The sequence below is a fragment of the Strix uralensis genome, chromosome 25 (genome assembly GCF_047716275.1).
Source record: "Strix uralensis isolate ZFMK-TIS-50842 chromosome 25, bStrUra1, whole genome shotgun sequence".
Classification (NCBI taxonomy): Eukaryota; Metazoa; Chordata; class Aves; order Strigiformes; family Strigidae; genus Strix; species Strix uralensis.
Genome location: NC_133996.1, coordinates 6,364,024 through 6,378,262, shown reverse-complemented (window position 1 = coordinate 6,378,262; position 14,239 = coordinate 6,364,024). Strand labels below are relative to the sequence as shown.

The 14,239-nt window shown below is 42.5% G+C and overlaps 1 protein-coding gene across 9 annotated transcripts in view; it reads left to right on the top strand.

Moving 5' to 3' along the window:
- The window catches only part of NFYC (nuclear transcription factor Y subunit gamma), a 37,040-nt gene that overhangs the window by 10,714 nt on the left and 12,087 nt on the right, over positions 1-14,239 (top strand). For 7 of the 9 annotated variants that reach the window (XM_074894709.1, XM_074894714.1, XM_074894716.1 and 4 more), the window contains 3 exons: positions 7,757-7,869; positions 11,577-11,648; positions 13,206-13,319. In XM_074894709.1, coding sequence (XP_074750810.1) covers positions 7,765-7,869; positions 11,577-11,648; positions 13,206-13,319 — 291 coding nt within the window. In that variant the 5' untranslated portion in view covers positions 7,757-7,764. Of the gene's footprint in view, positions 1-7,756; positions 7,870-10,360; positions 10,382-10,755; positions 10,926-11,576; positions 11,649-13,205; positions 13,320-14,239 lie in introns of those variants that run through there. The other 2 variants (XM_074894717.1, XM_074894708.1) reach the window with 2 other exon arrangements.

The window sequence follows — 14,239 nt, the reverse complement described above, 5'->3', positions numbered from 1 at the left end:
AATAACGCACCTTATCCAACAGCCTGGAATGTTTCTTCCATCAGCTGAAATCAGCCACTTCTGGTGCCAGCTATATGCTTAGAGGGTTGTGTGTATGTAATACCGCAAGAGGGAACAGATAAAAATAAAGCTGAAGAATTGCAAAAGTTTCTTATAATAGCACATTGGAAGGAAGAGCTTGTGTTTCGAATTATGTTGGTTTTACTGAAAGCCTCTTGAAATTGTTTTTAAAAAGTTGAAAGGTTATGTTTTCATCAAGAACAGAACTTCAGACTTTCCTAAGTTTGTGATCATCACTTTTTTCTGCTACCTGAAAGGCTGTGTTAGATTTTAGAGCAGTATTTTATAGAAATGGAAGAGAGTTCCCATATCTTTTGGATAAATAAATCTAGTGTTAAGCTTAGTCTAATACTTCTGATTTTGGCCTATGGTTTAGCTATAACTTTATTCATAATTTGTTGCCTGTACATAATGATAAAAGTTTTTATGCTTTAATAATAATAGCATCATCATTGCTGTGATGTGCTGAAATAATTGTGCTGCATACGTAATGCTATGGATTATATAGTCAATTATGTTTCATCGTTAAAGTGTTCCTGCTTCCTTTTTGTTATGATGTGGAGCACTGGGTTTTGTTCAAAGCTGATCTTGTGTCCAAAAAAACATTGTATAAATCTCTCTAAATGTGGTGTTCCCTCTCCTCCCCCCGACGCTTGTTTGAGTAATGTTTTATAGGCAAAGCCTTTTCTCTGCTGTCTTGTTGACATACCAAAACTGGAAATGAGTCTGGAGTGGATGTGTACATTGAAGCGACTCCTCCTTTTGGAAGGCGTTTGGCACGTGTAGCGGTGGCAGCACATGCCAGCCTGGCTCTCTCCAAGCCCCGTTCCCAGGGCGCGTGTTCACTGGTTTTTCTCATGGAATCGTTCAAAACACCGAGAGCTAAAGGCTCGTGTGTCGTAACCCCAGATCCTTGCATGCTACAGCTTGTGTCTTTCCTCTTGCTTCAGCAGGGCCAGGCACAGATCTTCGTCTGCCATAGTGTTTTGTGCTACGCTGTGACTACATCTTATTTTTTTAGACCTCTAGAGCAAGATTTCAAACTTGGTTTGTTCAGCTCTTGCTGCTGGCCCCTACCAGTTCTTCATCAGGTTGGAAACATGCCATGGCAGTGGAGTTTGTGTACCGTTCTGATGGGACGTGGAGCTGCAGCACCATGGTTCATAGCTAGGAAACCTGTAGAGGATGAAACACTGTGTGTGCCCATCTAAGATTGTGTTCCCAGTGGCCATGTGGAGACCTTCACGTGTTCTCAGAATTTGGACGAGTCCCTCAGCAAGTCTGAATAGCTCTTACCACTTCCTGATCTAAGCTAGAGCTGTGATGATCAGGAGGTGCAGAAAACGGGTACAACGCAAAGTCCACGGCAGTGGTTTGGAAGAAACATCCATTTGCAGTGCCAGCGCAACTGCCAACGTGACCCAAATTTCTAAACTGCATTATTAGTTTAAAAACTTTACATAATTGAGTGGGCAAGGCCTGAATAATAAAGTAGAAGTAACCATTGATCTCAAACACAATTAAGAACTATTTTTACACCACCACTGCCACCCCCCAAAGCAAGTAAAAGTAATTCTTGGCTCTGGTTTTGGCACTTCTGTACTTTGAGCGGGGCTATGCACTTCTGCTGCTTGGTCTCTTCTAGTGAACACAGAGTTTGGAACTGAAATGGAAATAAATTTTATCTTATTTCAGGAAAGGAAGCTCAGCTGAAAATATCTGCGTTGAGTAGATCTTGAAGCAGAGAAAACGTACAGTGAATCAAAATTGAGGCATGATATCTCTGTGGAAGCAATTTTAGACCATTAACATGACTTCTCAAAGGCTTGTTTTAAAATAAGATAGCGTAGGGCATGATGTCATGCAAAACAAGTGCTTGTTGCTCTGCAGCACAGAGGCAACCTTTCAGTATGCCTTCAACCATTGCGATGGCTGCCGAGACCAAAGATTGCTGTCCTAGTCCACTTCAAACTGTGGACGTTCTACGTTTGATATTCTGATCATGCAAATTGCTCTAATTGAAGTCACAAGAGCAGCATCTCGCAAAGGGTGCTGAGACATGGCTTTCCCTCGTACATCGGAGACTCCTCCTTTGCTCGCCTTTAAAGAAATGTGTTAATTCATATAAAACCGTATTTATTCTTCTTGTGAAACTAGTTCTTGGTTGCTGGATTGTTCCTTCTGATTCTGGCAGGATCAGGTGTCTGGCGCTTATTGCTACACAGAGCTCATTCTTTAGATATGCAAGTGTGGCTCTGCACATTTTACTTTTAAATCAAGGGACAGGCTCCCAAAACAGAACGCTACAGCTTCGAGAGTTAGTGCATCAGAGTGGAAGTATCGCAGAATGCCGGGATTAGTATTTATTCTAAATATTCACTTTTCAGCTCTATGGATCTATTTTTAATTCTTCGGACTTCCGTGGGTTTTGCTAGGTGCTGTGACATTGGTTTTTATTCTTTGCTAGTAAAGATGGTGGCTTTTTTTTTTTTTTTAAAAAAAAAAGAGGAACTGCATTGCTTGTCTTCACCTTTTCTGTAACACTACTTCCTAATAATTAACTTGCAAATTTTGTGGGATAGTGGATGCTGTAAAACCAACAGCATCTTAAGAGGAGTTGGGGAGGTGTGGGTCTTCTAAACCCTGTTGATGTGGAGTTAATAAATCTGTATTTGTGTGGTGGTAGAACCTGACAGGGGGAATTTGTTTTTGCAGTGACAGTTTTCAGAAATATTTGTGCTTTATCCTTATTTGTAGCTATAATCTTAAGGATGTTGAGGCAAAACGTTTGCCTGAGCTTCTGTCTAATTTCTTTTTAGCCTCCATCTTATTTCATATTTAGCTGTCTTTTTAAGGCATTTGGATGGAATATGCTTCTACTGCAGTGTAAAACAGGCTTTTCCCCATAATGTAAGTCATGGGAATGTGACTGTGCTATATGCAAAGAACCTGACGTTTCTATTATCACCAGGGTCTGTGGTACTTGATGTTGCTGAGTTGATGCCTCCTCCATCGAGAGCCTCAAGGCTTTTCAGAACCTCCCTCTGGTATTCACCGTTTGCATATCCCTTCAGATATTTGGATAAATTTCATTTAGATCTACTCTCCACCCAGCTGATTTTCTTTGGTCGACTTCTTAGTCGAGGCCAGCTTGGGCATAGCTTAAAAGGAGGCACGTTCTGACTGTGACATGACCCTCGCTGGCCGGGGAGGGTGGCCTCCAGTTCCTGTCCCTGAGCTCGCTCGGGCGATGCCTGGGATGTCCTGCGGCTGTGGCTGGCAGCTGCTGCTCTGCTGGGTCTGGTGGGCTCTTCTGGCCGTTGGTTTTCCAGCTGGAGAGCTCTGGGTACCTGCTCGGGGTGGAATTGCAAGATCAGAGATCTTGGTTTTATTTGTGGTTATACTGCAGCTTGTGTTTTCAGTGGCAGGTTCTTGCTCAAGCGTGCAGATGGTAAGCATCCAGGGTGAGACAGCTTCATTTGACTGCTTCCCCCCTTCCCACGGCATTAAAGAAAGAGCACAAACTAGCATATGTTTAAAAAAAATAAAAATAAACAAGCACCAAGAAAAAATGAACGACAAACACTAGAGGTGTCTTCATGCTTGCTTTGTGCTCCTCTGAAGTGAAGCTCTTAAGTGTTTGTCAGCTGCTACAGGATTTTGTAAGTTTAATGTTTGTAAAAGGTGTTCTGCTTGGGTGAGCAGAAAAGCTCTAATTGCAAAGTGTTGATGTTGTAGTTGTGGAGATGTGCTTGCTAATCTGCTCTGTAATCACCTCCAGGCATTTTATGCCCTGGCCTCAGCTTCTTGGCCTCCAGTTTCTTGTTCCCTTAGTCTGGAAACAAAATGTTTGCCTTCATGGAGCATATTCCAGGCTGTGTGGCTGTTGTGAAGCAGGTGTATCCCAGTCTCTCTTGTTCTTACGCCCTTATTTCTTGCTGTGTGTGGTTTTTTGGGCGGTTTGTTTGCTTGCTTGTACCTAATTCAGTACCGTGTCCGCGTTGTGAGTTAGTGTGGTTTGTGTGTGTGAACCTCCTCAGCTAGATTCTTCTGCAAGAGCATCTCTGCGTAGCCTGGTTTTCAGGTTGCAGCTCCTGGGAGTCGGACGGGTAGTTTAGCTAATCCGAGGGCAGTGTAGCACCCCCGTTTGCTTTGATGCAGCATCAGGCACACCGCTGGGATGTCAGCTCTTGTGTCAAGCGTGTCAAGCTCGCAGGGTACTCGCCCAGCTTCAGTGTGGAGACGCAGCGTTGCTGGAATCGGCAAGTTCTCTCTGGTTGCGGTTACGCTTTGTGGCAACCAGGTGACACAGGAGAGGGACTTTAACTTCTATTATTCGACAACAAGATAGTGTCAGAGCAGCTGGTTTACTCTTAAAACTTCCGAGAGGCTGTACCCTGTGTTATGTGAATGCAATGCGGGGAGCATGGGGATCCTCAGCGCACCTCTCCCCTTCCGCACGGGGTGGCCAAGGAAATCTTTAGAGGAGGAAAGATGAAGTATAAAGAAGCTCTAAAATTTCCCTGAAAGCTGCGTACCAAAAAAAGACAAAAGGTTTAGACACTGATACTGTGAAACCAGAGGAACTGCCTCCCTGTTAGCTTTGGTGGCCTTATCTTCTGTTGTACGCTTTGGTATTTTTTTGTTTGGCACTAATCCTGATCCAAGGCATTCTTACAGGAAGAGAACACAGCTTCCCTTGGGTGAAGGAACTTACCTAATTGCGCAGGAATGGTTTCATTAGTGAAGTTTGTCTCTTGGAGCCAACGCTGTGGGTTTGCATGACAGTTCAGGTTTCTCTTTTCCTTACAATCCTCCTCTAATGCTTGCAGGCACCGTCAGCGCCGCTTAAGTATCTATATTTTAGAGTAGTAAAGTTCTGAGCTGTTTTAACCTGCTTAGGCTTTTATTTTGGAGTTTATAGTGATCTCATTCTATAAGTTTTTCAGAAAATCAGCCTGTTGGTGGCTCTTGTTTCTACTCTTACTCAATTTCCTACCAATTATCCTAAACAGTCACTTAAAGTAGCAATTGTCCCTTGGGTCAAGCGTCAGGCTGCTCATTTTGCATTCTGAAATCAGTCCTGTGTTTACCTTGAAGATAGGAATTTTTTCTGTATTCATCAACAGGACTTTTTAAATGATAGATGACTGGAGTAAACCATTTCTAGCTCTTCCCGAAATCTGGATGAATACCACAGAGACACATACTTAATGCAAGAAATTTGCTTTTGCGTGCAGTAGTGGGTAAAGTGGCAGTGGTGGAATTTTCTTCCTCTTCGCTCCATTAGCTTTTCTTTTTTTTTAACCTATTGTTTCTTAGGGTTACGTAGAGCATTATATTCCAGTACAGCATTTAAGTGGGTTGGATGCAAGTAATTTGTATTTTTAAATAAAGCTTTGAAAAGTGATTTGGCTTGTCTTCAAGATGAATTGCATCTCCAGTTGCAGAAAAGACCCCGTCTAGTGTTAGTGTTGAAATGTTGCCAGTGCGGAGCAGATTTCAAGGATTAGCTTGTATTTATATGCCTAAACTATTTTTTTGTCTACGTTTGACAATGCAAATCAAAGGGGGGGAGAATCAAATGCCAATTTAACACTCTCATTAGAATATTTATCTCTGTATTTTCTTATAAATACTTGAAATATCTTAGTTTGTAGGCAGATGGTATTATAATGCAAATAGTTGTTGAAGAGTCATCAAGGAACTTGTCAGTCACTGTTTCCATAAGGTTCCTTACCTGGAGTTCTTCCTGTCTCAAACTCTTGCTTTGAGACTGAAACTATGATCTTCTGACCTCCTCTTTGTCATCCCCCGTCAAAATCCCCTTCAGCTCTTCCCACGTCTCCTGTGTCCCCTTCTCAGGTTGATGAAAGGAAAATACAACTGTTCAGAGTCTGCCTTGGAAAGTGTAGGCTGCAGGAGGTAACGAGCTAATTGTCTGACATTCATGGCTTTGATCTGTTAATGAGATTTTATGGATCATCGTTGCTTTGGAATAGATTTTGAAAGTCCTGGCAATTGGCGGCTGCCTCCCATCGGTATTTTGGTGTGTTGTACAGTGTTACTGGGCTGCCCTTCGGCTTGAGGAAGGACTAAAATAAACCTTTACATGGTGGATGAAAAGCGAACGGGGATTGTGCCTGTCTGTGTCAGAGCTAAATCTGCTCTTGTGCCTTTTTCCATTACATGGCAACGCACAAATATCTGCGTGTATCTTGAGATCTTTCCCTATAGAAAATGTAGCACCCTTTCTCTGTTGCTGGAAGTTATGAGAGACACAGAGACTTATTGTTTGTACGTGGTGTGTGCGTGTCATTCATGGAAACTTCAAAGCTGCTCTGGGTGACCCCGAGAGCGTTTAACGTCAGTAACTCGCTGGCTTCCTCCGCTCCGCTCGCTCGGGGAGGGAGCGGTGACTCTTCTGGCATTCACCAAGATGCTTTTCGTGCATGGGAAGCGCCGAGTCCCATCCTGTCGGGTTTGTCTCGGCAGGTCCTGTGGGTGCTTTTGGCGCGTCTGCCCCGTCCTTCCAGGCTGCGATCCCTGTTGGGAATCCCGCCGGAGCCACACGCTCCTGCCGCCCAGAGGAAGCCAGCAAGGCTGGTCTTGGTGTTCAAGGGATTCCCAAGTGGTGCACCTGACTTCATTTTAATATTAACTAGACCCGTCTTAAGAGTTCCTTGCCAAAAAGGCAGGACTTGATCCAGGAGTTCATGGGGAGAAAAGAATTGGGTCAGCTGGAATTTGAAATGTGCCTGGACAGTGCCACACGGGCTGGCACCGTCTCGGTCACACGAGGACGAGGTTGATCGGTGCTGCGTGCCCCGACCTCTTCATCATCTTCACTTCAGCGCAGCGTGACGATGTGGGCAAGTCTGAACCCAGTTATTGTCCCTTTATTTTCTCCTTATAAGTTCCTGATGACGACATACTGTAAATAAAGCCATTTGCAAAGATACAAGTCTTAATGCACAGACAACGTCCAGTATAAATTTGATAATAGCCAGACTTGCTTAACATCCTGCAGTTGCAGAATACTAAATGACAGGCATGGGGCTTTCGAAAATTGTTTCAATTAAAAGATTTGAATTTTAAATCTTACTTTTGACATTCTGAATTATACAGGCTGTTAACTTCTCCTGTTGATTATACTGAAGGAGAAGAGTTATCTTAAAAACAGTGTAAAGCCACAAAAAAAGGCACAGAAGCAACTGTTTCCTTATGCTTTTTAGAAATAATACTGGGCTGACGTGGGCATTCTGGTTTCAACTTGAGGGGGCTTTACTGACATATCCTGCACTGTTGTTGGCTGTAACAAGCAAGAGGAAAAATGATTTTATAATAGGTGCACGCTAGAGAGTGAGCTGTGACCGGACATCGGTTGTTTTGCAACTCCTTGTGAAAAGGCAGAGCTCTAATAGGGTAATAGGGAGACTATTTTTGCTTGCTCTTTTTTTTTTTAATGTTCTTTTTCAGTCTTTGGAAAAATAAATAAAAGTTTAAAAAAACGTTTCAGAGGCTGTGAGTATCTCTGCATTGTTGCTGTGAGACCTGGACTGGCATAACTTATTTTGACAGTTTTCCAGAGCGATTAGCCCGTCTGGCCCCTTCCTGTATTCCTGGGACTTGGAGGGAATCTCTGGGAGCCTTTGACTCCTGCCTCATTGCTAACGCTTGGTTTTCTTTCTCCCAGCTCCCAGGATGTCCACAGATGGTGGCTTCGGCACAGCTAGCAACAGCGATGCGCAGCAAAGCCTCCAGTCCTTCTGGCCGCGGGTCATGGAGGAGATACGCAACCTCACAGTGGTGAGTGTCCTCATCGGCTCCGGTATTGCTGAAGAACTGACAGTGAGAAGTGCCTGGTAATATCTGGTAGCAAGATAAACCTCAGCTTGGATGTATTCCTGCTGCTTACGGGGTCTGCTAGAGCTGGCTATTTACACGCTACAAGGCAGATAAATAATCATTCGGCCAGGCTTTTGACTATTGGCTACAACTGCCAAAACTCGAGATACAAATTGAAAGCAGCTGATTCATAACATAATGAGATGTAACAGTCGTGCCTTCAGCTCTTTCTGGACTAACCAATAAGACAAAGTTGATGCAAAGGTTCTTTTAACAGGCTAAATGATGACCGTGGCTGCTTTCTACAGAACTGCAGGGGAATTATCTTCTGTTTGGGAGGAGGAGGGAAGTGATTTTAAAACAGCTACAGGTATAAGCGTAGCTGCCATATGCTGCTTTAGCTAACAGAAGGTTGAGGGATTTGAAAGTATACCTCACATTTTACTACATGGGCTGTTTAACTACTGTTCAAATTCTGTAACGCAAAATGTGTGACCAGCATGTGAGGGAACCCTTATGCCCACCAAAGGACAGGCCCCATCAGCACACCCTGGGAGATGTTGCTGTTCAAGATAGGACTTGGTCTTTTTCCCCCTTCAAACACCTGGCTGTTGACAGACAGTTACAATTTTGTGAATGAATTTTTGGGTTTAGACTTTTGTATAGACCCGTTATGCCCTCGCAGAACCATCTCCTTTGACAAGCCTGAAATTTTGGAAAACACTTGAATGCCAAGTGCATTGTTATCATATGCTTTATTAATTTAAAGACATTTGATTAAAGAAAATCCTGTATAGGCTGAGAATAAGAATTGGACTAAGAAGCTTCTTTTTTTTATTTCCATCCCCAAAAGAGATGTGCCTGAGAATAAGGGCATATAATAAAAATGACTTTTCAAGAGAGATTGATAGATTACGGTGATACAGTGGTCCTGAAAGCGCACTCCTGTGCTTTTAATGGAACTGAAAACAAAAGGACTCCAGTCGAAGACGGGCTGTTCAGAGTGAAAACCCCAATCCACTAGTCTGAAGATAAGCTGCTTTTTTCAGCCTGTGTGCAGATAGTTGATTAAAGAAACAGATGTAGAAATTTGTATGCATAACCAGAATTAATTACTTTCCTCTTTCAGCGCAGTGAATTCTTGTGTTCAAGAGCTGTAGTTTGTCTTCATCTCCACATGAAAGGGGTTTATTATGCAGCTTATCAAGTACGGGCAGCTTAATTTTTAACTGTCGTATGAATCTATTTATTGCGTTGCTAGCTAGTAAGTCATTGAAAATTTAACTGAGGACAGTGAAGGGGAGTTGGAAAGGAAAAGGGATAACTGCAAAACATTCCTACGCAGTTGTCCCCTGCGTAATCAAATCCTGAAATTTATTGTGCGTCTTATTGAAAGTGCTCCCATGGACGTGGACGTAAGTAAACCTAAAGCTCATCTGCATGTACTGCGTAGCGGAGGTCGGAGCAGCTGTTTGGTGGAAAGCCTGCTTTGGTTGCCTGCTTTTCAGGGCTGTCTCTGCCCGGTTTTGTGCATTTGCCATGTGCCACTAGTAGCTAAAATTCAGGGGAAAAAACAAGGGAGCTGCTTTAGAAGAGCAAACCAGAGCTGCCCGTTCTCTGCCCGATACAACGAAGGACTGTAGCCTAGTCTTGGAGAAATAGGAAACAGGACTAGGCTGAAACTAGCATTTCAGCTCCACGATGAGTTAGAAGAGGCCTGTGAAAATATTGAGACCTAATTTGGAAAAAAGAAAAGATGAAGAATTGGTGTCTAAAGTCTGTTCTGCTGGGTGGTAGCCAGTAGTGGTCATGCTTCCCTTCACCATGGTACTTGCGTATTAATTTTGATTTATGTGACGTTTGCCTGTCTGCCTTAAAGGAATAAAGGAGCTTCATTTTTTTTCTAACTTCCACTGTCTCTCTTCTCTAAAGATTTTAATAGCTTTGTACCTATGCATGTCTGCTTGCAGTTCTGCTGTTCATAGAAGTTAATACCCTTAAGCCTGTTAAGACTTTCACAGGTTAGAAATTTTGTCCTTATCTTTTTTGGAGGCTTGCTCAAAGCTCACGAGGCTCTTTAAAAAAGAAAGAGCTTTTTTTAAAAAATAAAAAAACAGCCAAAAAAAACCCTCTAAAAAAACCTTTGGGATATTTTTCCATGCCCTAGCAACCCCTTAACTTGTTTATGTGGCGGTTACTGGTTGAAAATGCCACCCTGAGCGCATTGTGTGTTCAAGCACAGGTCCCAGCCCCGGCTGCCCTCTTCTCTCATTGCCCAAAATCCTTCCAAAATACCACCTTCACCGGCGGGATGCAACAACCCTCGGCTCTTCTTGCAAGGACACCCCCACTCCCCAAATTCGTTCTGATTTGCAGCATATTACTGGGAGCACCAGGAACTCCACGTCACATTTCTCTCCAGAATGAGGGCACAGAATGCTTTTTTAATATATATGCATCTAAAATAATGTCTGTAAGTATACATAAATTTTTTTATATATAAATTAAATAAACCCCCCCCTGGTGGAGTGCTGGCTGGACCACGCACAACCTCCATGTTTTGCTTCAATAGAAGACAGCGTTTTCAGCATTTTTTCCCTCTTTTGTTTCACTAACATGTCTTGCAGTGCTTTCTTCCCTAGAGAAATGAGTTTTCTTTTATTTTGTATGACATTTTTGTTAAGAAGGAAAGACAATTTTTTTTGGAAGCCCTTTGTGGGTAGGGATTCTGCATTCCTGACGCAATGGTACGTAGCTTCAGCCTTTCTCCCTTTTTAAGAGGCTCCTGGTCGCAATGAGCTGTGGGTTATTTTTTATTTATTTATTTATTCCTCTTTATATCTTCAGAGAAGGGAGAGCACTGTTTGTAGTGAAGTTCAGCAGTTTCCCTAACCCCAAGAGCTCTGTGCAGAGAGGATCTCCAAGGGACACGCTGGTGCGTCCTCTCGTGCAGATTTTAGCGAAGTGGTGTCTGTGCTGCTCTCGCTGGGCTCACGGGAACAGCTGAGCAGAGCAGGGTGAGTCAGTGCGATGACAGCGCTCACTCTCATCTCTCCTAAATCATCATTACACCATTCTGAGTCAGCGGTTCTCTTTGCTGGAGAACAGTGAGAAATCCATCTGAAAACAGGAATAGGCGAGATTTTTTTTTTTTTTTTTTTTTGAACAAGATTCTTGCAAGGTTTTTAACACCAAAATTGGTATTGGGCAACAGGGAAGTACAAATAAAGCAAAGAAGGTTTCATCCTGTCGCCCCACATAGCTCTTGTTTGCCTTCATTTTCTCTTGTGACTTTTTGTAAATTCCAATGGTTTCTGGGTCCGGAGACACCTAATTGAATTAGTTGCTTCAAATATAAATAGATGCAGAAATGTGTAACATTAGAAACATTCTGTTCTGCAGAATGACTTCAACTTTGAGGTGAAACAGTAGATACAAGTGTCTGACAGAATATTTAAGTAGAATTATATCAGTATAAAATACAGAAAAGCAGATGAGAATCCTCTGGCCTGGGGAGAAGCTGCCATACCTCAAAGAAAATAAGTTACAAATCTAATTTTAGCCACTTCAGTCGTAGACAATACAGACTTATTTTAACATTTTGTATCTTACCTTTGTTTTCAGTTCAGTATCAGTAAAGAGTCTCTCAAATGTGAATCTCTCTGCAGAAAGACTTCAGAGTTCAAGAACTCCCTCTGGCTCGTATTAAGAAGATAATGAAACTAGATGAAGATGTGAAGGTACACTCGTGGGTTTTTTCTTAAGTATTTATGATCCTTTTGGTGGATAATTTAGCTACATTTCCTTCCAATTCATTACTTCTTATTATCATGATTTATTACTATTCTTAAAGCACGTTCTAACAGTTGCCTTGAATGCAATGTTAGCTGGCCTTTTATAATTAAACTGAGCTGGGAAAGCAAAATCATTTGGGATCTTTGCTGAAGACTTTAGCAGATTTGCTTTCTTCTAGCAAATGCTAGTCTACTGTGTAATTCTGGGTATTTCCAGTTTTTCCTAGTGCTTAACTGTCTTTTCACCTGTTTCCTCCTTGTTTCTCTCGACTCTCCCTTTCACAAAGCTATGGAGTGTTTAGTACGACAAGTGATATCGCTTAAATGCTATGCTAGGCATTTAAGTTTTATGGAAAAATAAGCAATAATTTAGGTGGATAACACGGGTTTGATACCAGTATTTGAGCTGAACCCTTGACGTGTGACTGGTGACGATAACACATGAATTGACTGATGAAAACTTACTGACATAAAAGGATGGAGAAAGGAATCGCCCGCAGCGTTTGACTCTTGCGCTGCTCCAGTCCTCCCTGGTTTTTAAGTTGGGAAACCGTCAGACACTTAACTCCTAAGAGAGAAGAGAATGATTTGCACTTTCTTCTTGTTTTTCTCAATGTGATACCATCCTCCTGTTAGGACAACCTTTAACATTTCAATGAGATCCTGAAAAAGGTGTGTGTTGTCTTCCTGTACAAGGGAGCTATTCATTCAGCCTGGAAAGGGAAGGAGCCCAGGCCTCTGAGGTCCCAGTTCAATGTCTGAACCAAATGAGTGTCAAATTTTTGATGATGGAGGGGAAGATGAGATTTTTATGGCGAGGCTGAGGGGGGCGGGGGGACGGGGGTTAAGTCGCTGGCCTGCCTGAAACATTATTTAACAAGAAAGCTGTACTAGGGAGTAAGCATTAATGCCAAGCCAACTAATAATGAAACTGCTTAATTTGAATAAAACTTGAGCTAGATACTTCTTAAGGAAAAGGAATTTGGTGAGACAGTCTTCACTCAGACCTCCAAACCTCTTTTGCAATTTCAGCATTCATTTCGAGGGATCGCAATGTTACAACTATAACGTAAGGGCCAGGTTTTAAAATGAGCCCTCAACCTGTGCTCTTCAGTTTCTGAATCATTTATGTACATGCCGAGGCACTGCCAGGAGAAGCTGCTGGTTGACTCCCTCTAGGTGAACATGCACCGATGCCGTTTGCTGCCCTGCCGTGATCCAGCACAATGTGGAGTTGACGTCTGACTAGTCATGGAGGAAACAGACTTTTGAGACAAATTTTAGATGCCCAGGACTCTTAACACTGCGTTTAACTTGAGGCTGGTAACTCTTTGGACTGTCAGACCCATAGATATTCTGATGTGGAAATTTCCCCAACTTCACCATTAAACAATGCAACCATTCAGATTTGACTAACATGATAAAAGTTACTCTGACTACCGCTTCGCAGTATTAGAACACTCATGGTAAACTTAAAAAAAAATAATGTAAATTTAATTGCAGATGATTAGTGCAGAAGCTCCCGTGTTGTTCGCCAAGGCAGCTCAGATATTCATAACAGAATTGACTTTGCGAGCGTGGATACACACAGAAGATAACAAGCGGAGGACTCTGCAGGTAATGGAGCCTTCAGCTGCTTCACAAACTTGTTTCCAACTCTCTGTTTCCATAATACGAGGCATGTTTTGTAGACAGTAACTTTAGTACCTGTGTTTATTGCTACAAACCTGTGTACAAAGCACAGTGTAACTGTGTGACTGAAATGCTTTTTTCTTCTATTTGTTTTCAAAAAAAGCCCCAACAATAACAACCCCAAAACCTAAAGCTGCAGCTGTCAGCTAATTGTGACCTGCTGTAAGGATTTAAGATAGCTCTGGCTATTGAACTTCTAGCTGATTTGTTTTTCAGTAGTAGTTGTAACGTAAGGCTTGTAGATGTTCGTTTGTGTCCGTAAATGTGTAGAGATGAAAACACAAATACCCTCCCCCAGAATAAATTACTGTTTTGTCTGGATTGGAGGCTCTCAATAATAGTAACTTTTTTAGTGGTTCAAGAATAAACTGTAACTCTTCAGGGTCTTTTTATGCAGGGGACGGACAGGGAAGCATTCACTTTTAGTCCTACGTGTTGACCACAACTGCTTGAAACTATAATAAGATCAGTTCAGGCCCTTGGATCAGAGGTGAGAGATTGAGATATTTAGGACCGTGTCGGCTCTCCTGTACCCTGGCGCAGAGATTGCTGTCGTGGCAAGGAGACATGTCTGATTTCAGTCCAAAGCTATCGAATGGGCACCCAGCCACTCGCTAAACTGGGCTAATGCCACTTGCTTAACCCAGGTTTTAATTCAGTTACCATGGGGAGGATATATCTGATATACATTCCGTGAACAAGGTGCTTTGTAAGCACAAGTGCTGACTCAGGCATGTCCTGTTAACAGTTTTCAAGCTTTGATGGATCCGTTTATTTCAGAATAGTACTCAGATCCTGCTCCTGAGGTATAAGACCTTGAATTGACTCCGGTTTTATTTCTGCCT